Source organism: Mus caroli, chromosome 2, assembly GCF_900094665.2.
Source record: "Mus caroli chromosome 2, CAROLI_EIJ_v1.1, whole genome shotgun sequence".
NCBI classification, from domain to species: Eukaryota; Metazoa; Chordata; class Mammalia; order Rodentia; family Muridae; genus Mus; species Mus caroli.
Genome location: NC_034571.1, coordinates 95,956,689 through 95,982,560, shown reverse-complemented (window position 1 = coordinate 95,982,560; position 25,872 = coordinate 95,956,689). Strand labels below are relative to the sequence as shown.

The following is a 25,872-nucleotide window of genomic DNA, read 5'->3' as shown; positions in this document are numbered from 1 at the left end:
TCATTTCCCTGAGGACACAGGTAAAAAATGTCATCTGCCTTATCAGATCCTAACTCTGCCATCACCTTGACCTTGCACTTCCCAGCCTCCAGAAGCACAGAAAACTTCAATTATTCATTAGCCATCCAGTTTATGGAAACTTGTGAAAGTGGCCCAAATAAATTAAGACATGGAAGAACCTCATTTTTTCCTTTTCGCCAGTCTTCAGAACTCAGAAGGCATATTGTGAAAGCTGTTTGGCCCAGCAGCCAGGGAGATTGGGGATCAAAACATTAGTCTTTGACCTGGAACTTCAGAATGGCAAAGAGGCAGGCCAAGTGTTCTGGAACATTCTGAGTACCATGTTGACAACCATTAGAAGCACTGCATTATCTATAACAGCATAAAAGCCAATTTAGCATCCACTTGCTACTTTCACACCCACTGGACACTCATAGTTTTGGTAAGGTTGACACTAGAAGATGATGTGCCGGTCCAAGGAAGCATAACCTAAACCCAAAGTGTCAGCCACAGCAAGCATTCCACTTCCAAAGGCTTACCTCTTAGTCAACAGCATCACCACATTCTGCTAACCAAGGCTGTTCCAGTGGGTGTTTGGAGATCTCCGGTTTAACTTGTATTAGTAAATCAGCCCACTGTCTGACTCTATCTGGGAGGTGATGAGAATCATCTAATCCCCTCTGTGTGTGCATGTATGCATAGGCGTATGTGGGTACGTGGGTGCATGCAGGCCAGAGAACAACCTCCAGTGTCATCCCTTAGACACGATCCACCTTAATTATTAAAAGGGTATGTCTCTCACTGGCCTGGAACCCATCAAATAGGTTAAGCTGGTTGAAGCAGAGATCTGCATGTCCCTGCCTCTCTAACTCCAGGATTACAAGGATACACAACAACTCCCAGTTCTTGACCAGGATGCTAGTCCTCGGGCAAGCCAGACACTCCACTGAGTCATCTCCCCAGCTCCATCTCACCTCAGGAGTGCTGAATTGAAGCAAAGTCGTCTCTTACCCAGCAGGAGGCAGAAGTCACTTTATCTACTCAACTCTCCGCCCTGGGAGTGTAGGAGGGTCTTTCAGAAGAGTCACCCAGCAACCTCATAGCTAGGAGGGGCATCTCCCTAGGCTGGCAGCATCTGCCTGTAGCTGGGCCACCTTGTTGTTCTTGGAGACACATGATTTATGCAAGTGCATTTCCATCAACCTAGAAGTTGCTTCCAAAATAAAAATGTTTGGCTTGCAATCTGTTCCTACCGTGTGGAAAGGGCAGACCCACCCACATTCGCCTTTAGCGTGTCCTTATGTTTCCTCCCCTCCTTCTCCTACCCCTCATCCTGCCATCTGACCAGTTTAGTCTCCTTTTATCCCTAAGAAAGTCAACAGTCGCCCTTTAACAGACTTGGGCTTCCTACAGATACTTCCTAAATCACAAGGGAAAATACAGCAATTGCCTTCAATTATTCAGCCCAACCCCTTGCCTTTGACCTATCCAAACTGATCTCTTTCCTCTGTTTATCCTGAAGATTTGTCTTTTCAAGTCTTCACCTGACTATGTTATGTAGATGTCTCTACCCGAGACTGTGGTACAAAATCTGGGCAGCCATCACAGGAGACAGAGATTTGGAATACCATGTGTAATAATTCTAACAAGTAAGGAGTAGAAAGCACAGAGGAGGGGGAAATCTCCTGGCAGCCCACAGGTGCAAACACACCACTCACACCATCAAAGACACCTGGGCCGGCTTTCTAATCTTATCACCAATAGCTTTATGGAAAAGACCTAGCAAACGTAACTGTGGGTGCAGACTACATGTTACCAAGTAACTTGGAAAGTCAGGAGGCTGGTGAAAGGCTCAAGCTAAGCACAGAAGACTACAGGTAACCAGAGAGTTACGGTTCCAAGAACAATGACAGTTACCATTACTGGGAGACGTCCACCTCCCGGGCACTGGGCCCAGAGTCCTTCACATATGCCTTCTATGCCAAACCCTGTTGAGTAGGTGGCATTGCTCCTACTTAAAACTAAAAATGACACCCAGCCTTAAAGAGGCTCATTAATTTTCCTGAAGTCTTAAGCTAATGAGTGAAGAGACAGGAAGTTTTTCTTGGGTTTAAGTAGGGACTCAAACTTCCTCATAACTGTGTGCAATGCTGGCTCCTAGAAGCTCTTTTATGCAAAGTATTTCATCTTCGACTACTCTAGCGTACAGTAAAGCAGCAGGCGTTCTCGGGGGTCTCTTCTCATCTTTTAGCTTGTTTACGGTCACCATGAGGGGGATTGCATATAAGCTTGGTCCTGCAAGGCTCCCTGAAATGGAGCCATGAACTGTGGGATACAGAGCAAAATAACAAGTTGGAAGCCACTTGTTATTCAAAGGTCCAGCCAAACACTACAGCACATGCCCGTGAAGCTGGCTGGCTCTCCTTCTCTGATCCTTTCTGTTTGTTCCCAAGTAACCTGAGATGCTCTTGATGGAGAAATCTGAAGTTCTTATGATAAAGACTCCTCTAACAAGCTTCCTCTCCGGAGGCTCTCGCTCATTTACTCATTCAACAAACATCTTGTGAGCCAGTAGCAGAAGGATCCCAAGGCTTCACTTAAAATGCCTTCAGTGAGACATTAAAACTACATCTGGGGGCAGAAGAATGACTTTCCTGCTTTCAGAATGTGAGCAAGTCACCCCCCTCACTGGTGTGTCTCAGTAGCTTAGCCACAGGCAAAGGGGAAAGCCCTTTAGAGGACATATGGACGCTGACTCCTAAGGGAGAGTATCCTTTAACTAAAACAGGGTTTCCATGCCTACTTTAATCTTGTTGCCAACTGGCTTGAAACACAAGTTAGCCCTCTGGGGTGCCTAGTTAGTCATTTTGAAAAGAATATCTGTTTTCATGCCTTCATTCTTGAACTATTTATTCTGGGGCGCCTCCAAGCTTTCAAATGTTCTCTTTATTTCCTCAAGTACCTTTCCGTTCAGCCTTAGAGCCGACTCCAGATCTATCATACAATTGCCCCTTCGCCTTAAACCAGTTTGTCAATAACCCAGACAGAAACATTTTACACGTACCTGAATCCGGAATCAAGGATCTTTCTTGCACTTGGCTGAGGAGAATCCAGGAGCACAAGGTGAGAGAGAGGATCTAGGGCCAAAATGGGTAACAAGAACCAAGACTGCCAACTTCCTCCCAGCAAAAGGTAGCCCCCGAAGAACTCTGTATCTCTGGCTGATTTGACAACTCAGGGTATCTTGGAATGTTTGAAAATCAAAGTATCAGGGCTTTCCTTCTTTAAAATCCAGGGGTCAGCTGGTGCTGGACTGGGAAAGAGCGATTCACCCTCTGGCTCTTGCTTTAGAGTGGCAGGAAAATCCCATTGGCCGGCCTGTGGTCATGCAGCCCCACAGCGCCCCCTGCTGGGAGAAATGGTTGGGCCTGTTTCTCAAACAATGGTGGATGGCCTGGACACTGGTTTGACTAGAAATGCATGAAGAGTCTCCCGAAGGAGGAAGATAGTAGGTGGGTGCTTGCCTGGCCTTACAATGGCCTCTGTGTCAGAGGAAACTACAAAACGCAGAATTTATACTTTGATTTGATTTTCATTTCAGAACCTGCAGACTTGGATTTGAATCTGGCAGGGTTTTAGTATTCGTGCACCCTACTAGCCACGAGAAGCCGCAGCTAAGGACTTCCCTAGGAGGCTCAGACGCTGGCTGTTTGTCCTGCCGACGGTTCCTGGCATGGTTTTCACCCTCTTATCCCAAGAGAACGCAACAAATACCACCAAGCACAGCCAAGCATCAGGAAAGTAAAGAAATCCATGTCAGAGGGGAAATGTGTGAGTGAGTGAGTGTGTGAGTGAGTGAGTGTGTGTGTGTGTGTGTGTGTGTGTGTGTGTGTGTGTAAAGCATTCTCCTTTGGGTTAGCAGCAAACACACATACTTAAAGATGTCATTTCTCTACCTGCAGGAAGTCACAGTAAGGGGACTCCACTGGGAATGATTAAATGTTCTAAGAAGCTCTGTAGTAATCAAAAGCAACAATTTAGCCATAGAACTGGCAGCTTCTGGTAACTGTTCTTCTTCTAAATCAGTTTTATAAGCAGTTAAACTGTCAAGCCCCAGGTTTTATTCACTGATGCAATTTAAATACCAACTTTGACTCAGAGCCCTTCTTTGTATCTGAATGCCTAATTCATTCCAGCTTCTTGCTTCCCTTTGCAAAGAACAAGGAAAAAGAAAAGACACGGTTCTGAAGGGAGACAGACAGTCTCAGGAAAGGCGAGGGCTCAATGATGTTCATCTGACCAGAATCCACTGTGAAATCCACTTCTGAAAGAAGTGCAGAGAGAGGGATTCGTAGTCTTTCCCAGGCAGTAGAGCAGGGACACAGGTGACCATGGCAAATCTATTTTTGGCTTCAGGAGATGAGCTGTTACCCAAAGGGTGGCTTTGTAACCTACTTGAACCCTGCTAACTCTTAGCAATAAGAAGGCTGGTTATTGACTGCTGGTCAGGGATATTTCATTGACCACCACCCTATAAAGATGATCACCTCCTAAAGTGCAAAAAGACACATCTTCCCAACCCTGGCCTTTTCACTGGCTTAAGCCTATTTCTTCTCCCCCCTCCACGCCCTTGTGAGTTTCTTTCCCAAAGTAGACAATTCAATTACACCAGCATTCCCTGGGATGGAGATAATAAGAGGAAGTGAAAATAAATTAAGCTAGTCCTGATCCTCGGAGAGATCTGAAAGACAGTAAGCAGGCAGACTAGAAAACACTTGGTACTATCTGATCTAATGATGTGCTGAGAGAGGCCTGAACAAAGCACAGCAGAACAGTCTCCCAGGAAGAAGCCCAACGCATTAGTCACCCTCTTAAGAATCTACCCCTGCTTCCCTCACACTGATAGGACCATCTATTCACTTATGAGGACTTTGCAAAAATCAACTGGTCCACAAATATTCTTACCACCCATGAGAGCCATAGAAAGAAGAGAATAAATAATCAAGATATTTGAAATCTGTAATTGCTGCCACGAAGGAAGAAAATAAGAAGACTGGGATAGAATTGAGAAAGGGAGACCAGAAAGCCCCTCTAGGGAGTGGCATTGAAGCTGATCATCAGAGAATGCTCTAGAAGGCACTAACTAGCTGTCGATGGTAGGAGAACAATGGAAATAAATGGTCTTAGAAGGAAAATGGGTAAGCAAGATGCAGGCACAGCATGGGAAAATCTGAAAGGTTGGAAGCTATACAATCTCCAAGAAAGCAACAGCTGCTGCCTGGGCTAAAGCCATACCTGTGGCATTGGAGAGAATGGGCAAGGCTTAAGGAATCATTTGGAGAGAGGGACTTACCTGGTAAGCTGGCAGATCAGAGCTGAGAGGAGAGAAAAGTTCAGGGACAAAGCTTTATTTCTGACTTCAGTACTATGGCAGCACTGTTGGCTGAGATGGGGGTGGGGAGTGGGGGAGCATGGGGCTTGAAAGGAAGTAGGGATGAGTCTACAGGGAAAATATCAACAGTTCCACTGTGGTACATTCATCCCCATGTACCTATGTGTTAAAAAAATAGCAACACCAAGAAGGTCATGTGATCTGTCAGTCTAGGGTTAGAAAAAGACCTGAGTCATTCTTCAGAAGGTTTCAAGGGGACAGTGATATGGAAATGTTCCAGAAAGAATCCAAAGAGAATTTAGAGCCCAAAAGGTGACAGAAATCGATTGCAGCCAGGAGGTGGGGAGATAGCTCAGTGGTTAAACGTCTTGCTATAGAAGCATGAAGACCAGAGCACAGAGCCCCAGCACCCACATAAAGACCCAAGGGTACCAGCACTTAGTACTCTGGCACTCAGATGCATGGAGGGGAAGAGACAGGAGGATCCTGAGACTTGCGGATCAAGCAATCTAGCTAATTGGTGAGTTCTGGGTTCAGTTGAGAGACTCTGCCTCAAAAACTAAGGTCGAGAGTAGTAGAGGAAGATGTCTGATGTTAACCTCCGGTCTCCACATGCATATAAACGGATGCGAGTATTCACATGTGCATATACCACACACACACACACACACACACACACACACACACACAGACACACCACTAAGTCCAAGAACGTCTTCTACACAGATGTTACATAATGACCTGGGTCTAAAGGGAGAAAAAGGACAACTCCAGCTAAGGAGATATGTGAAGACTTATAAGGGAGAGGTTAGAAGAAAATGTCAACCACTGGCCAATAAGGATGTCATATTCAGCCTTCTGACAATGATGCTACAGAGGCAGGATGAACTGGCTGCCTCCATCTTCAGATGATTGATTGACTACATGAATTCGGCCACTTAGGCAGGTCATGTTTCCCTTCTTCTCCACTGTAAGCCATCTTCCTATGTGTGCTGGCTAGTCTTATGCCAACTTGACACAAGCTTGAGTTATCTGAAAAGAGGGAACCTGAATTGAGAAAATGCCTCCATAAGATCACTCAATGAGTCACTGTCTTAATAAGTGATGAATGGAGGAAGTCCCAGCCCAATGTGGGTGGTGACATCCCTGAGCTGGTGGTCCTGGGTTATATCAGAAAGCAAGCTGACTAAGCTACCAGGAGTAAGCCAGTAAGCAGGGCTCCTTCATGGCCTCTGCATCAGCTCTCGCTTCCAGGTTCCTGCTTTGTCTAAGTTCCTGTCCTAACTTCCTTTGGTGACTAACATCGATGTGAAAGTGTAAGCCAAATAAACCCTTTCCTCCCCAAATTGGTTTTGGTCATGGTGTTTTGTCAGAGCAATAGCAGCCCTGACTAAGATGCAAGGCACTCTGCTCTCCCCTTCAGAAAGCCCAAAGCAAGCAAAGAACTGATTTAGGCTCCGACTCTTTGCTTCAACATAATCTTCCATGAAAGTTCATCTGAATGCCTTCACTGACCCAGCACTTCCCTCAGCATATAAACACGCTGAACTCACACACACTCAAACTCAAAGAATCCAAGGTGCTTCATGTATCAAATTCCCTATTCACACCCTCTTCTTGATGGCTGCTCAAAATAATGATAGTAATAATAACTTCAAGGTGGAGGGATGTCTCATGGGTTCAGAGCATTGGATGAACTTGCAGAGGCTCCAAGTTCAGTGCCCAGCACCCAGTGTCTGGCAGCGCACAACCACATGTAACTTGAGCTCCAGGGGACCCAATGACCTCTTCTGGGGCACCTGAACACACTTGTGCATACCCCCTAAAACACATATATGCACATAAATAAAAACAAACCCTAAAAAAAACCCTTTCATTCATTTTTGCTCTACCTATTCACTACCTACGCCAGCAGCAGCCAGGAATCACTTCAGTGGTTCTGGTCTGGCCATGGTAGCCTCAAGACTGATTCATCTAATGACCACTTGGCAGAATTTGCATTTCAGTATGTCTCTAACAGGCAACACTGTCAGCCACTCTGGGACACCCGGTCCCTTCTGATCCCTCTCCTTACTTCTCCGCATGTCACCATTTTAATTATACTCATCTGCCACCTTTGCAGACTTGACCACTCCCTGGGATCCTTCCTTGGCCCCACTCTTTCCTTGTTTCATGGCCAGTGAGGATGAGTTTGTTACCTCCACCATTACAGTATCACTCCATAAAGACTCCGATGCTCTCGTGAGCATCTCTGCCTGGTGTCCCATATTTTAGCCTAGCAATGAGATAAATTCTTTATCTTCTCCCTTTAAGGGGCCATTCCTCCCCTGAATTTCTTCTCTGCAGTTGCCTTTCCCCATGTTTGCTTAACCCAGAAACACGAGAGCTGCCTTTCTGCTCTGCTTGCGTCCATAGACACTTGGTCATCGAGTACTCTTAGCAACCCTAGAACGTTCACCTCGTGTCCTGATTCTTCCCGAGATCTTCTCAGTGTGTCCACCCAAGTTATCGCTCTTGTCTTCTCACTGGTCTCAGTGACCCTGCCACATGCTTCCGTTCACTCAGATCCTACCAGCATTATTATAATAAATAGAGACTCAGCAATAACCTACATGTCTAAAAAAGGCTGGCTAAACTGATTACTAGATAACATACTGTGATTTATTATTAGGAATTGAAATATATGTTTTATATGTAGTATATATTATACATAAGTATGCCTATATATACATACATACCACAAACTTATACACCTGAAGTATTGGGGTAAATAAACAATGAACTACAAAAGACTATAGAATACCCCAATTTGCATATTAAGATTAAGATTTCAAACACAAAGAGGGTTTCAAAGGGACAGAATCGAAGGAGGAGGTATGCTTTGCCTTTATGCCCTTCTATAAAGTATGTTTGTTTTTAAGAATACTCATATTTTGTCTTATGGGGAGGGAATGGTAAAATATTTGTTAAAAACAATGTTTGACAGTGGCTACCAAGTCCTTCAGATCTACATCTTATTTCTATAATCAAAATATACTAAATTATATTTAAATCTAACCCATGTATATTAAATCTAACCCATTACCTCTTTACCCAAATACTGGAAACATGCATTATACTGTCTTCCATGACAAATAGTAGGTGTTAAAGAAGGCTAGCTTGCTTTATTTTCTGTGACCCTGCAGTTGAGCCCCTTGAACTGAGCTGTACTGCTAAAACCACAAACATGGTGACCACCAGTGTCATGGACTCAGAACAGAGCTGAGGGACACGAGAAAACTAAGTGACACCCACCGAGGTATCATCTCAAGGACTTGAACTGTGTACAAAAGTGGACGTCCTTCCATCTCAGAACACATCTTCCTCTCCACCAGTGGAGCAGAGGTGAAGATTCACAAGAGGGCTTTGCAGATGCTGACAAAGTGCCTGACCTAGGTCACCAGAACAGCACAGCAGACGCTCCAGAGAGGGCTCGTCCAATTTATTGCTCACTTTCCCCAGATAAGGGATCGAGGGACAACATCAGTAGGAATAGAGAAATGGCTGCTGTCAAGCCTTGCAAGTATCAATAGCAGTTATACTCTGGCCTCACGATGCATTGTTTCTGGCTCACCTCATTAAACTCACCACACCAGATAGGAGACAGACAAATGTAACCAGAGTTAATTAGCTCATCTATTAACTTTCATGTTTTTGCTTGCTTGTTTTGTAGTAACAACACTTAGACTATAGTCCCAGCAATTTTTAAGTATACAATACAGTGCTATTAGCTATGGTCCCTGTGACGTGATCTGGGAACTTGAGCAAGGGAGCATAGCAGATGAAATGCTTGCCGTACAAGCATGGGGACAGGAGTCTGGACTCCCAACACACATATAAAAGGAGAGCAGAGCAGGTGTGGCAGCTATCTGTGAACCCAACACTCGGTGGGCTTAGCCAGGGGATCCTTGGAATCAACTGGGCAAAGATGTGAGTTCTGGGTTCAGGTGAAAAGGCCCTGTTTTAATATATAAGGTGGAGAGCAATCATGAAACACACCCAACATCAACTTCGGAGCAGCACACACATGAAAACACCCATATATACATGCAAACACTCACATATGCTCTCTCTTGCTCTCTCCCCCTCTCTCTCTCCCCCCCACACACACACCTTTAAATGTATTCACCTTGTGTGCGTGAAGTTTTGGGAATTCTGTATGCACTAACTGGCATAGCACACCCTTTGGCTACAGAGGACAGCATTGGGGAGGCTGTCGTCCACCTCAATACCCAGGCTGAAAGCAGCTGTGATGGTCATATGGCTGTTTCTCAAACACTTTCATGAGGAAGAAAATGTCCACTGTAGCTCATTATCCAGATGCCCAGGCCTTCAACTTCAGAATAGAAGGATTCACTAGCTTCCATGTTAGGAGAACCAAACTGACAGCTCTTGGATATGTCTTCTTCTGAAACATTACATATTATCCATCTAGAGCTGTGTCCCTGTCTCAGATGAATGGCTGGTTAATGCAGGAATAGAAAACACAAAGGCTTATCTTTCCTCAGTCAGGAGGCACCTGGAAGTGCCTTCCTCACCCCAGCTCATCCTGAGGTGGGTGGAGGTCTTGGCTGAGTTTCCCCCCTCCCTCTGTCCATTCACACTTCCTTTACTTCAACCCCACAGACTTCCAATAAGCCTCACACAAGTCTGCCTCCAGCTCAGAATAAACTCCCTGCACCTCACCAGCACCAAAGTTCTTAACCAAACACATCATGGCCTGTGGGGAAAAATCCAAACTTATGGTTTAGTTCAGGTGAACTCCAGCAGTGACCAGTCCTCTATTTGAAATGTTTGCATTTGATCTATGAGCATAACACCCTGAACACACCCGGCCTCATCTGAAATGCTTATTATGGTCATGATCTTAAAATCAATGATTAGCTCAGTTTTATGACTCCGCAATGGTTTAAAAAATGTTGGCTAATGGATAACTTTGAATTCCAAGAAAACACTGGGAATTAGATCCGGTCTATAATTCCATCACTCTCAAATCCATTCTTAGAAGTTGGTCCAATGTTTATGCTTGACATTTGTTTTCTAGAACCCATGTTGCATATAAATATAAACAAGAGCTGCAGCCTTCGCCAGAGCCATCCATCACTATGGACCATCTGAACTGTGTGCTGGCAGCTCATACCCATCCATTTCAGCCCCAAGCAAGCACTTCATTTAGAATGGCTCCCACCCACTTTTCTATATAATCTGGCCATCAAATCCCAACTGGCCACTTAAGTAAAGACTGAGATAAAAACAAGCAAACAAACCATCACTAAGGTTTAGAAGGCTGACTTCCCCTGGTACTTAATAGGGGATGCTGCCCTTCCTTCATGTGTCCTTCTTCCTTATCTCCCCTCAGCATGGCTACTCCTGTTTCAAATTCCTCCGGTTTGATGTCTACAAACTGGGACATGACAATAGCTCGCCATTACCTAAACTTCCTCTGACGTTGTTTTACAGTGCCATTTTCTCTGAAGCATCCTCATTTGGAGATAAGCTAATTTCTTTCCTTCTTGGGCATAGCCTGTGACATTTGTCATAAGCCTGTTTCTCCAGGGGCCCTTGCTTTCTCTTATCAAAATGGCCAGGGACGGGCACTCACAGAAATGAAAAAAGAAAAGGAAGGAAGGCTTATTAAAGTTGAAGGAAATATGGCATAATTGTAAAATGTAGAAACTTCTACAGTTAGATGACAAAGGGTGGAGGGGCGGGGGCTAGGAACCCAGTAACAGCATTTAATCAAAACTTCTAAGTTTCAAGTGTCTCTCTCTATATATAAAATGAGCATAATATTATGAACTTTCCAAAGATTAAGTTAAGTCATAGACATGCAGTCATGTGAGGTTGACATCTTCCAACACTTCAGTATATGACAATTATCTCATTACTATCAGACTCTGTGTGTGTGTGTGTGTGTGTGTGTGTGTGTGTGTGTGTGTGTGTGGTGGAGAAACTCTGTTTAACCAAAAGCGAATGGGATGCTGTGCTGTGCTGGGCTGTGCTGTGCTGTGCTGTGCTGTGCTGTGCTGTGCTGTGCTGTGCTGTGCTGTGCTGCCCTGTGGCTGTGCTGTGCTGTGCTGTGCTGTGCTGTGCTGTGCTGTGCTGTGCTGTGCTGTGCTGTGTAACCTGGGATTTCCTAAGGATGGAAGGGCTTCCTAAGGGAGTTACATTTCCATGGACATTTACTGTCCCCTGTTGGGTGATCAGAAAACTGGAGGCTAGAGGGATGGCATTGTGAGTACAGCACTTGTTCTTTCCGAGGACCAGAATTCAGATCCTAGTACCTAGTTACAACAGATTGTAACTCCATCTCCAGGGAACCCAGAGCCCTCTTCAGCATGAGCAGATACCCAAACACACACAAATATAGATAAATGGAAACAAATCTTAAAACTACAGCACACAGATCCAGATCTTGCCAATTCAGAAGGTGTCCTGAGGTCATCAATGTCTGCACTGTAGCAAGTCACTGCCCTGAGTTCACCACAACTGATGGCTGCTGAAGGCTCAGCTACGTTTGCCACAAAGAAGCACAGAAGCATAGCTCGGCAATCAGCCCATGTGGTCTTCCCTAAGCAGGGCTGCTCTAAGTCACTGTGTGGTGATGAGGTGAAGCCATTAGCTTTGTAGAAATCAATAATTATGGCGGAGCCCCATTAAGTGCAACTGGGGGCAAAGTTAAAGGAAAAAAGAAGTGGTTAGGGGAAGGAGTGGTTATGGGTTAAAAAGAAAAACGGGGGCTACGGAGATGGCTCAGTGGTCCTCAATCTTCCTAATGCTGTTCCTTTATGTTGTGGTGGTCTTCAACCATAAAATTGCTTTTGTTGCAACTTCATAACTGTACTTGTGCTAGTGTCATAAACCGTAATGCAAGTGTGTTTTGGAGATAAAGGTTTACCAAATGGGTTGTGACCTATGGGGTTGAGAACCACTGGCTTAGAAGTTTCTGCTCTCACAGTGAACCTGGGCTCTGTAGCCTGCATTTGCATGATCACACACACCATCTCCAGTTCCAGTTCCAGGGGGACAAAAGACCTCTTCTGATTTCTGTGAGCACCAAGCACATGTGTGACACACGCATGCACACAGGCAGGAATTTTACACATTAAATAAGAATAAATGCATTATTTAAAGTTTCTCGAACTACATAACATGCTGACAAAGTCTTGCAAGCTCGAACGGTAGAAGCACTTAAGCAGTAGACTACAGTAACAATGCAGTAGCAAGCTTGCACTCTCGGTTGCTGCCCCAGAGGTTGGGGTAAGGGGGTGTTTATAGATTATGAGTGCCATGGCCTCCCAACAGCTGTGCCCAACATGAATGCACATGTTCTGTCTCAGGGTTCCGCCAGTCCTCATCTCCAGCTCACCGCTGCCACAGAGAGAAAGGAGCATGGCCCACTAGCTAAGGGTGTGGCTCCACATACCTGAATTTAAGATCTAAGACATTTGGGCAGGAATTTTATGCCCAAATTATTTTATGCCACAGTTGCTATTTCTAGAAAAACAGGACTAATAGTAATGCTATATCATATACTAAAAGAATTAAGTTACTTTGTGGCTGCAAAGTACTTTTCAAGTTGGTAAAGCCGTTGGGCCTGGTGAATAGTATAGGCCTGTAATGCCAGCTTCTTAAGAAGCTAAGACAGGAGGGATAGCAAGTCCAAGGCATGCCTGGGCTCAGAGCAAGTTCTAGGCCAGCCTGAACACCTTACAGAAACCTTGTCTGAACGCTGGGGCACGGGGTGGGGTGAGGTGGAGCAGACATGAAAAAAATGAGATGTAGCTCAAAGGTAGAATCTCTGCCCATCGGGTGAAATCTGTAGCAGCAAACACACACTCATACATGTGTGAATGCATACCTACAGGTGCCCACACACAAGTACACACTCATACATGTATGGATGCATACCTACACATGCCCACACACAAGTACACACTCATACATGTATGGATGCATACCTATACATGCCCACACACAAGACACTGGGTTGTAGTCACATGATAAATGCATTGTCAGAAAAGTTAGTTCTACTGGCTTGTTATCACACGATAAATGTATTAAGGCAGAAAAGTTTGCCTTAAAATCCAATTTGCTAGGGAAGCGAAAGTCAGAAATTTGGGACTGCAAATGGTTCAACCATTGCTAGCTGCCCCTCCAGAAGAACCAGGTTCGATTCCAAGCACCCACATGGCCACTCACAACCACCTGTAACTACAATTGCAGGGCTTCTGACATCTTCTTCTGGCCTCCAAGGGTGTCATGCGTGCTTGTAACACACAGATATACCGGCAGGCAAAACACCCAGACACATAAAATAAAACAAAAGAAAAATAAAAGAAAAATTCAGCCCTGGGAATTGTTTTCCAAGGAGGCAAATAATTCGAACATTGTCAAAATCCTCTGAGATTTGAAATAAGAACACACTTCTGGGCCACACGTGGTCTATAGTGTCCAGCATGTCACTTTCGAGGGTACCCATAAAGCTAAGCCAAGACAGACAGAGGTTCTGACTCTGGCTCCAGGTCTGTGATCCTGGGAGAAACCAGAGGCCAGGGACCAGGAACAGGAGCTCAGGATTCAAAGTCCCATGCCAGATTAGGGAAACAACAGATGGCCGTCCTGACCAATGGAACAAAAGAAAGTCCCGCCAGCCATTTAAATGAATCCTTTAATATACATCACACACAGAGACAATATCTACATCTTTGTCCCTGAGGACTTCCTGTAAGATCTTTGCCACCATCCATCCTAGAGAGGACAGGGCTTGACACAGATCAAGTCCAGCTGCCCAAGTAGAGTTCATTCCCTTCTCTTTTCAAAGACCAGTCCTTGCTCAATGAGTCTATAATCCAAGGCAGCTGGTGGCATCACTGAGAACTCCAGATGACAGTTCAGCAGACAGTCGCTGCATCTGCTTGTCTAAGTGAGGCATTAAGTAAACAAATGAAAGAAAGAAAATAAGAAAACATCGATGCCTTTGAGAAATAATCTTGAAAATGTAACAAAATACTATTAAAAAACAGGTACACCATTTAAAAGATTTAGACTCTCCCTCGAATTGACTGGGGCCCGTTGTCTTCTCTGATGCTACATGAAGCCAACCAGACAGGTTGATAGTTTCTCTTCTGCTGACAAATATGCAGCCCATCTGCCTCCGATCAATAACAAAGCACATGAAGACGGAGCCATGAGATATTTTTAAACACTCCCCCTAATTAATTCATTCTAAGGACTTGGCACTCAGAAAGCTGCAGGGTAAAGGGCGGGCAGAGGGAAGGGAGAGCAATCCCACAACCCTGGTAAATAAAGAGATTTGCTGTAATCTGGATTCCAAACCCTTTCTGTGAAGCATGCCTCCTGCCCTCGCCCCACCAACCCCCACCCCCTTCAACAAGCTGTTAAGGGCAGGGAAGGGACAACTGTAAGCAGGCAGGCATTGCCTGACATTGGTCAGACATATTGTTCAGACCATGAAGATAAGTTCTTGAAATGCAAACCTAAAAACGATTTTTTAATCTTGAGAGAACTGTGCTCCTGCCTACTAAGGCTAGAAGATTTTAGGTTATCTATGTTTCATTTGATTGAAATAACGATAGCAGTTGATTGAAACGGCGATTCGATTCATTCCAAGAGGCGAGGCAATCCAGTGAGAGAAACAATTCACTCCAGAAACCAATTTAGTTTGCCTTTAAAGGGAGGAAACTCAGACGTCTTTACACTGATACAGCCTGGGGGGGGGGGCGCATAGGGAATTGTCAAGAAATTAGCCTGTGCTGAGCCTCGAACAGTGAAGAAGCCAAGCATATCTGAAACTGGAGGCTCTAAGGCATACTGACCCAGAGCACTGCTGGAGTACTGCTTGCTTGTGTGGCCAGGGTCTCATCTCTGAAGGACACTGCCAGGTCTGATATATCACTAAGTGCGAAGCCAAAGGAAAGGCACTTCACCCTCCAATGGGAGGGGGAAACAAGGTGCTCAGACCCACCATTTGGTTTGTAATGAGCTGCCATTTCTACTTCACAAGTCTCATTTGGATTTAGAAATTATTTCTGGAGAATTAAGCTTTCAACTGCCCACAAGAGATTGCCTTGGTAAACAAGGACTGGCTTTATCATATAGCTCCACTCATGTCCATTTTACCCAAGGAAGACAATTTATTCTTGAGAATGGGAAATGAACTCCAGTGGAGCCTGAGGCATGCAATATGCAGGCCCTTCTAGACCCCCATCTCCCCTGCCCTCCACTCACCCTGTAATAAGCCTACTCTACAGGCTCATCCCCCTCCTCCCTTCAATTTCATTCTGGGCAGAGGGGGGGAGGCAAGTGCTGTGTTTATTTTCATGCACTGGGAATCATAAATTCAGGGGTCTCCTTTGGCAGGGTATATTTTGCTGTCAGCAGTTTTCAGTTTCACTTGTTCTCTAAGTCAGACTGAAACCCAAGCCTTCCTGCTTGGAGCAGCCTTGACCCCTTGGCTCCTGGGAGCTGATCAGAAGACAGATTGCCAGGAGTCTCTGATGAATGTGGAGACCGGGCTATCCCTAGCCCCTAGAAACATATTTCTAAAATGGTTGTCTCTTCAGCATCTGGCCACTCTACTGTGACCCAGTCAATAACAGACACTACCCTGCCTGTCACCAGCGACTTGTAATCTCTTTCCAATTTGGGTCAGGAACCTAAAAGCCACCATCTCAGTGATTTCAGTCATACCCAGGACTCAGCAGCAACAGCGGCAGCAACAACAACAAACAAAAGACATTCAGCTGTCAAATTGAACCTTGCTTCTATAGGAAAACACTTCTCAGAACCCGGAAACTATGAGAGCCACTGCTGAGTTTTACAAAAGCCACGCTGATATTCCCACAATCAGAAACTTTAAATAACCGGACAGTAATGCTCTGTAAGATGGCAAAGATCAAACGCAGAAGCTATGAAAGTATTCTAAAAGGCCACTTGCTGGAGGTATATAAAGATTTCCAAAAAAGCCAACAATAGGCACCATCCAGGGCTTACACGTTCATTACTGAGAACTGACATTTCCAGATGATACCTCAAAGCTATGCCAAATCCCAGAATCATCCTGGAAAGATGACATTTTGTTGTACACAGTTTTGAGCTTTCAAGTCCATTTCACTGGCTCGCTTACTTCATGCAGCTATTGAAAGAAGTGAATGTAAAAATGTACAAATGAGCTTTGCAAAGAGTGCTTAAAAAATGTATCCGTTGCCTCTAATAATTCTACAAAAAAAAGGAGTAATTAGCATATGCTGTTGGTGGCAACGTGAACACCAGATGAACACTCCCCAGATCGATTGGTTTAATATACCACCCCATTACCCCAGCATCCTGGAGCTGAGCTGAGCTGAACGTGTATAAACCGAAAGCGTGTAATTACATTGCTATTTCGGTATCCTTATAAGCAATGTATATTTCAGGGAAAAAAAAAACAGCTTTAATATTGTTAGAAGACAAAGGCTGACAAAAGAGACCATCCTGGAGATGCTTCCTGGGTTTCTGTTACAAGGTGCATTACCCAGAGATATCAGAAGGGGCCAACAGATCTCACCAACTCAGGAGAACAATTTAGTACTAAAAGTCTCCACTGAGACAGCCTTCAGAAAGCCCTCTCCAAGGCTAATTCTGCCTCTTTATCTCCACCAGAGAGCCCAGCAGGTCCATTCTACTCAACAGAGGCTCTGCAAAGGCTTCTGGGAGAAAAGAAGGGTTTCCAGAATGTTTCCAGCTGACTGATGACTGCCCCTAAATAATGTATTTTTCTACATTTGTTTCCCTGTTTTCAGATTTTTTTTCCCAATTCTTTCATCTCTTAAATACAAGTTCCTTTGACAATCACTTCCTAACCTTGCACAATGCACAAAGATGGCACTAGCTGGACTAGTAATGGTTTCGGTCCTGAAAATCGCACCTGCTTTACTTTGAATGTCAAACCATTTGGCGGCTCTCACTTAGGACGAGGGCAAAAAGCCATGGACAGAGTTTGGGGGTGTTTGTTGCCCTCTCTTTTCCCCTCTGGCCACCAGAATAGACAATAAGTTGGTTGCAGCATTTGGAAGACAATATTTTTCGAAGATGTTTTCCAACTGAGACTCTGAAGGCAGAAACAATTCAGGAAGGGTCCTGTAGATAGCCTGAAATACCTTTATACCCGTCCTAAGATGAAAGCCTTTAAAACCAGAGAAGTGCGCTGATGTTAAGTCATGTGGGTTCCTAATATGTAATTCTAGAGATTTGTTTGAGCACATGATACTGCCTTCCTTGCACACAAGCACCAAAGTGGAGCACCTTTTCCGATAAGTAACTACACCAAAGGTCCACACTGGTAAATAAGCAATGTGAAGAAATTTTATGTCAGACAAGATGCGAGGCATCTTTGGAAAGATTCGGAGGGTGAGAGAAATAGATGGATGGGTTCTTTCTCTTGGATGAAGGTGGGCAGACTTAACGTATTTTCTTTGTCTGAGGTTGGAATCTCGATGTCTGTCTTTAAACACCATCTTTCCACTCACCCCCCACCACCTCACCGAAAGTTGGCGGAGTTTGATTTCTATTAAACATGCCCCCAGAAAATGCCAGAACCAAGGACTCGAGTATATAGTCCCGAGAAGACCCTGATACTTGCTTTTGAGGTCACATGTAGGTTCACCGATCTCTCAAAAGCAGCTAGTGCCATTTGTGAAGTAGCCCAAAAGCTGGGGTCCCCAGTTATTATTTTTATTCTGTTCTAGGCTCCGGAAAGCCTGAGAAGTGTTTTTGGGAGGCAGGACCAGGATACCTTGGAATGAGTATTCAAGGGACTTGTGCATCCCCCATACTCTCTTTGCTAAATACAGTTGTCCTTCTACCACAGAAGTGATCGTCATGCCAACTGCAGCCTCAAGAGGCGAGGGGCGCCTCCAAGGCCACAGGCAAAATAAAAATGTCAGTGATAGTCCAGATAGTTTGGAAACTCTTGTCTTGCTCCAAGCTACAGGTTCCCTCCCCTCCTCTCGGGAAGCACCCAAATCTCTTCCACCCTTCCTTGCAGCTCGCCAGGGAAATTCTGATATCCAAAGGCCAAGATCTCTTGGGCTGGGGGCTTGCCATCACACACACACACACACACACACACACACACACACACACACACACACACACACACACACCCGTGTGCGCCCAAAGCTAGCATTCAAGGCTGTGTGCTTCTCTTCGCCCCGCCCCGGCTCTGGTCCTGGCTCATTCATTCCAACTGGTCCCCTCCTTGCAACCCAGGCAGTGTTTCCTGCAGGCTCCATAGACAATTCTTTATTGTCTTTAAATCTCTGAAGTAACCTCCACGGTTTCTTTTCACACTTTTTCACCCCTTTTCGGTTAGATCCTCCCGGTCCTCAAAAGACAGCTAGTCTACCAAAGAAACCAGACCCCTTTCCCACCACCTCCAGCGCTCTGCTAGGGTTTCAGGGGTCCAGGGTCACAGTTCTCTGTCCCCATCTAGGATAGGGCAGCACCACCCCGCGCGCGGCTCCCTCTTCCCCACGGGTACCCAGAAAAGCTCTCACCCCTCTGTTGATGCCATGGCGTGGGGAACGCCCCCTCCTCCCGGGCACGGTCTGGAGACGGTGGCGGCGAGCTGGGTGAGCCCGGAGTGCGGCGGAGAGCGGTATTTAACGGGCAGCCTCTCTCCGCCCTCGCACCCCCCTCCTGGGTAAGCCCTTTAGCGCCTCGGCGCGCGCGGGAGGCTGCTGCGGGCGCTAATCCACGTCCCGGCTTTCCACCGCGCGCAGTCCCGTGAGCGGCTCGTGGCCAGCGCTCCGAGGGGCGCTGCGGGGATCCTGCACCGGCGGCTGCTGCGAGGTCGCGCTGGCCGCAGGGCTGAAGGAACACACTCCCCGCGTCCCAGCCGCCACCTGTGTGTGCGCGTGTCGGTGTGCTTCGCCGCGGGGCAGACCGGTACCAGGAGTGGCCGGCACCGAGCGGGATGGGGAAGACCGGGAGTGCGAGTGCGGGGGGAGTGTGTGCGTGCGTGCGCGTGTGCTGGTGTGTGCGCGCCGGGGGAGGCGGTGGAGGCCGCTGCGCCCTGGCTCTGCGCCGGCCGAAGAAGGATTGCAAGGTTTAGCCCAGCCGGAGCTGGGGATTTGCAGGCGATCCCTCTCTATTTTTGTCCAGAGCTGACATCACCCGCGCCGCAGCCTGGGGCGACTTCTTTAACCGTCGCCCCTGCCCCCCATCTTTAGACGTTGTCCCTTTTCTGTTGTCCCTCCCCCACCAGCCTCCAGTCATAAATTAGAAGGAAAAAAAAAAAGGCACCGCCAGTAGTCCGGGAACGCTTTGGAAAGCCAGTGGCAGGATCCCAGGGTCTAAGGAGTCGCTATTGTTTCCTCTCGAGTCTGAGTGGCCCTGGGTCACCCTGTGCTGGGCCAAGCGCTGAGACCCGGGATGCCCCTCCGTCCCCAATCCTTGGAGAAGCCTTGGCGCTCCCCATCACTCCCTGGACATCTGCTCAGGCTCACATCACACAGGCCGGCACACCCACCCACATCCTACCACTTCTGAGATGGGGAGTCCCACTGAATCTGAGCTGCAGAAACACTCAGGTGGCCGGAAGGAAACGCGACCCAGCTGCGGGTCCTTCTTTACCCGGGCCCGAATAAATCCCGGACATTCAATCATTCGTCTAGATTAATATTAATGTGGTTCCCCGAGGGCGAGCAGAGTGTGAGGGAGGCCATAATCTCTCTCTCTCTCTCTCTCTCTCTCTCTCTCTCTCACACACACACACACACACACACACACACACACATGCCAGGGCCAAGGGCTGGAGATGCATCTCCTTCACCCACCAAGGGCTCAGTTCTCAGCAGGCCTCTGAGCGTGGGGGGAGGCGTACAAAGACAGATGGGCTTCTGCGAGGGAGAGTCCAAGCCTCCTGCCCAGCTTTGCATAATAATGACAAGTTCTGCTTAGCTTTTATTATCTCAAGGACTGGGACACAGCAGCAGACACCTACAGGTCCTCCACCTGCTGACCCCGTGGCCACCTAAAAGGCAAAACCTTCTTTTTCTCTGCTGAATTCAAAACTATCACCTCTACAGGGCCCAGATGAGAATTAAACAGACTCTACTGAGAGGTTTAAAAGTGTAAACAAAGATGTCAAAAGGTGTGAGCTGGTCACTTAGGACCTGCTAGGCTCCTCTGAGCAGCATCTCAGAGCTCCAGCATTCTAGTTTCTTTTCTCCTTCTTTTTCCCTCCAGGATTCTAGCCCAGAGGCTTTCTCATCCATGGTCCACATCCGTGGACAAACTGTAGGGGTCACCTTCGTTCTCAATTGACTGAAAGGCATTCAAAAACTGTTCTGTTAAGCCAGGTGTGTTGCTGAATGTTTGTAACGCCAGTGCCGAGCAGGCTGAGGGAGGATGTTCTCAAGTTTGAGACGTGTGTGGGCTACAGAATAAGCACATGCTTCAGAAACCAAAAGAAAAAAAAAGTTCAGTTAACTTTAGGGAATCTTTGGAGGATTGTTTCCTGGGCAAAGGAAGACTAGGCACATGAAAGAAATGAGAAGAATGTGGGGTGGGGTTAGCCAAGGTTAGCTCCCCTCTTCTATTTTTGTTTGCTTGTTTTGTTTTGTTTTGTTGTTGTTGTTGTTTTCATTTTTGCTTTGGAGATTTTTGTGGTTTTTGGTTTTTGTTTGTCTGTTTGTTTGTTTGCTTGTTTGTTTGTTTGTTTTTGCCTGCCAATTACGCTGACCAACTCTGTGTCCCCTTCAGCTTGAGAGTATTGGAACCTGACTCTGATTTGGAGAGATGGCCCTTGAAGAGGCTCTCGGTTAGATTCTTAGCACCCACTTGGCAGCTCATACCTGTCTCTGCCACCCCCTTTCCAGGCTATCTGACACCTTCTTTCGGACTCCACATGTTCCTGCATGGGCATTGCTCCCAGTGCACAGACACGAAATATAAAAATTAAAATTAAATTTTGATAAATCAGAAATAAAATCTTTAATTATCCCTTCATACTTGGGCTTTTAACTTGCCCTAAAAGAAAAGAAAAAAAATGTGTGTGAATAAAACTGGTGTTTTGAAATTTGGTAGTGGCCTTGACATCACAACCCTGTAGATTGTGACTTTGTACCTAAGATAGTCACTTACTATTTAGGGGTTTTCCTTGCATTTCTTCGGAAGTGGCAGCTGGAGAACAAAGCCAACAGACTCTCTCATAGGCTGGGCACTAAGAACCCCAAGAGCACTCCTCTGTTGCCAGCATCTCCTTTATGCAGAGTCTAAATGAACTGCTATATAATAGCAACCCCTCAGCATCCACAGAGCCCCAGAGGGCTCAGCTGCACCATTCACCAGCTAGCAGCAGGATCCTTATGCCCCCAATGCAAAACAAGTTAAAGGGGAAAGGAAGACAATAAAAGGGTTTCTATTAAAAACAAACTCATTGCATTGAAAATTATTCTTAATTATGTTTTCCATGGTGAGAGCCTTAGAGGATTCAGGTGATTGACTCATTAAATACTTGGGATTAGATAGGTATAGTCATTCTGACTTGCAACCTTCCATGTAAATGGTTGTATCTGGGTGCCCTGACACCACCTGCTGTGTTAGAGAAACATTTGCATTCGGTTGTCTGGGAAATCGTGTCTATTAATCATGTGGACTACGCCACAGATGATTCTGGCGCAGAAGAAACCGGTTCTCTGTTGACCTCCCACTCCCACCCCATGGGCCTGTGAACATTCAGTATGATTCCAGCACTGAGTGTGAACTACGATATTCTTGTAAAGATTTAATTTGGTTTGGTTTGGTTTAAACTAGAATATTCAGGTTGCTTTCTTGAGATTTGATTCTATCAGCCTAGAAGATCTGTTTGGTATCTCCGCCCCCACCTCCCCCAGGTAAAAACTGAATATTCACATATAAAAGAATAAACCATATCTCTATCTCATACCTCATCAAATTCACTCAAAATGGACCAAAGACATTTAGTGCAGAAGATGAAAATGGGAAACTGCCAGTGGGAAAACACTTCAACATCTTGGCATATGTATGTGCTTCTGAAAGACCCCAACATCTCAGGAAGTAGCAAGAAGACCTGGCAGATAAGATTGCATGAAGTTAAAAAGCTTCACACAGGAAAGAAAAGCTGACAGAGTGGAAGAAACTTTTTGCCAGCAACACATCTGGCAGGGGAACATCTAGAATCTATAAAGAACTTAAAACACCATAAAGGACTAAAAACTTAAAACACTAAAAAGTCATGCAGTGAACAAATGGACAAATGAATTGGATAGTTTTCTAAAGAAGCACACATAGCCAGTAACTATGTGAAAAGATGGTTGATGTCTGAGCCATTTGGAGAGGTCAAAACTACTTCAAAGTGGCTTTTGTGAGGAAAACAAATGAAAATCAGTGCTGTTGGGGATGTGGGAGGAGAGAAACACTTATGCACTATTACAATGAATGCAAATTAGAGTAATCACCATAGAGACTGGCATGGAGGCTCCTCAAAAAAGTAAAAATAGAACAGCCATACCATTCCACTGTATCAGTTCTGGAAACATATATACATACATACATACATACATACATACATACATACATACATACACACACACACACATACACACACATGTATATATACATACATACATACACACATACATACATACACAAATATACACTCATGCATGCACACATACATATACATATACACATACATACATACATACATACATACATACATACATACACATGGGTATTGATGCACTACTCAAAATAGCCAAGATATAAAAACAACAAAGATGTTAATCAACAGATGAATGGGTAATGGAAATGTGGCATATATTCACAATGAAATTTTATTCAGCCATGAAAAAGAATGAAGTCACATAGTTGTCAGGAAAATGATGTAACTGGGGATCATCACGTTAAGCAAAATAAGCCAGACTCAGAAAGGCCAATATTGCATGATTTCTTTCCTATACAGCTTCTAGAATATATATGTGAATCTAAAAGTGGTGATAACCTCTCTGCAGTCCACTTTTACCAGACAGGCTCTCTACCGCATGAGTGCCCCATAGTCTCCAAAGTGAGGGACTCTGTACTGAAAAAACAAGCTTATGACAAACACTTTAGAATTAAGCAGCAACAATGGCCGTCTCAGATTGTCCTGAGGACAACATATAGGATGATCTCAGCCTTACACATCCAGAGGTCTCTCAGACACGTGCACACAGGTACACACAATGAATTGTCTTTACTATTTAGCTCACTTGTGAATCCAGTCTCCCCATCCCAATTTATGACCGCTGTCTCCTTTAACCCACATGGCAATCCCAAGAATTAAGTGGGTGGAGCCTTGATTCTGAGAACAAGGCCACTCTTATAGATGCTGGGGTCATTTTTTAGTGTCTGTTTCCTTGGGATTCCACACTGCACAAGTGGTAGAATGCTCTGACATTTGCACACTGACTTATCTTCTTAAGTCATGCTCATGTATTCTCCAATATCAGTGTAAAAACTATTCTCAGAACTGAATAAAAAAATCAACTATATGCCCTCTGAACGGTAACTTAGAGGATTTTTTTTTAAGTAAAGAGATTTTTTTCTTCTTGTTTCATTGACTTGTGACTTAAAACGCAACCCAGGTTGTTGTAAGAAGTGACTTAGAGTTGCATTAAGGTGTTTGAGCATCTTCCTGCTAGTCGGAGCATTACTGTAACATTTATTGAGGGCTTACAATGTATGAGATGACCCTCATGTTCAAAGCTGTGTTTTAGTCTCAAGATGACCTTCTACAGAAGATATTAAAATGTCCCCAATTCACAGAGGAGAAAATTGAGGCCCAAAAGATTAATGGAGTTCTTAAGATTATACAATTATATGGTCAATTTTGGAGAAGGTACCATGAGGTGGTGAGAAGAAGGTATATCCCTTTGTTTTAGGATTAAATTTTCTGTAGATATCTGTTAGATCCATTTGTTTCATAGCTTCTGTTAGTTTTACTGTGTCCCTGTTTAGTTTCTGTTTCCACGATCTGAGGAAGGAAGGAAGGAAGGAAGGAAGGAAGGAAGGAAGAAAGAAAGAAAGAAAGAAAGAAAGAAAGAAAGAAAGAAAGAAAGAGAAAAGAAAGGGAGAGAAATCTTATCATTTTTATTGGTTAATGTTGAAATGATAGTAATTTGGATAATTGGGCTAAATAAAATGTATTGTTAAATTTAAAAAAAAAGATTATACAATTGTTAGTTGTCTCAGTCTAGATCCTAGCTAGGAGATTGAAATAAACAAATGATGTTGAGTTTCATTAAGAGACCGTTTTGAAGAGTTCAGGGAGAGTGTTGGAGAAACTCTTAGAGCTAGGACAGGTCTGTGCTAATAACAATGTGACACACTTATCTATGCAGAGCTGGAAAGGATATTACCTACTAGTTATAGAACCCAAAAGAACATCCAGTGTGGAAAACGCCACCTGAGAGGGTCTGAGGCCTTGGGACTATCACAGTTCACAGGGAGAGACATACAGCTGAACACTTCTACCCCATTTCCTTTCTTTCCATCCTTCTCTCCCCACAGGGCTTCTCAGTGGCTGGAAATTGGCGGGTGAGGCCCAGCAACAGCTCATGAAAATTCTTTGTATTTCCTCCTCCCAGAAAACAAGAGAAGAAGAGCACAGAGAGAGAGATCTCTGGGGCAGCAAAAGAGGTTGGAGTTGGAGCACAAGCTGTCTTCTTGTAGAGCCTTGTTATTGTGGCATACTTATTGTGGCAACAAAACCATTCACATTGGCACAGGCTGCTCCTCTAACATGCAAGGGCATCCTACATTTCTGGCAGAGAAACTGATTTTGTCAGATCCTTTGCTGGAGATCAGAAAAAAAGAACATTTGTATCATTGGAGGAGTCACCAATGGGCCCAGAGGGTCCGGTCCTAAATTCCACAATTCTCTAAGGTCTTCTCCGATGATTATGGGAGCTTAGTTGAACCAAGAAGAGACAAAGGCTCATCTTCTTCCCATTGTATCTTCTGAAGATTCTATTTCTTTTTTTTCTTTTTTCTTTTTTTTTAGATTCTATTTCTATCTTGCTTTTCTTCCTATGTGTTTGAAGGCTAGTTCTTGCATCTCCATATGGAGACCAGATAGGTTGGATCTCCTAATACAGGAAAGAAGAACATCCTGTGTGGCTTTCCCATAAAAGACTGGTGAATTACACCATTTCTCCCTCATGGTGACAACAGAGGAGAAATGTTTTAAACCTCAAAGTTTATCAAAATAAAACAACCTAAAGAGAGAAGTCAATGCCAAGCGACCCTAAGATTACTCATTATAGAAAGAAGGTGGTCGGCCGGGTGTGGTGGCGCACGCCTTTAATCCCAGCACTCGGGAGGCAGAGGCAGGCGGATTTCTGAGTTCGAGGCCAGCCTGGTCTACAAAGTGA

General features: G+C 45.0%; 1 protein-coding gene across 3 annotated transcripts in view; it reads right to left on the bottom strand.

Annotated features, from left to right (window-relative positions):
• Nucleotides 1-19,693, bottom strand: part of Slc1a2 (solute carrier family 1 member 2) — a 130,994-nt gene extending 111,301 nt beyond the window's left edge. The window contains exon 1 of one of the 3 annotated variants that reach the window (XM_029484406.1): nucleotides 18,991-19,693. In XM_029484406.1, the coding sequence (XP_029340266.1) occupies nucleotides 18,991-19,007 (17 nt within the window). In that variant the 5' untranslated portion in view covers nucleotides 19,008-19,693. Of the gene's footprint in view, nucleotides 1-1,011; nucleotides 1,033-3,064; nucleotides 3,383-18,990 lie in introns of those variants that run through there. The other 2 variants (XM_029484408.1, XM_029484411.1) reach the window with 2 other exon arrangements.
• Nucleotides 19,694-25,872: the final 6,179 nt, after the last annotated feature.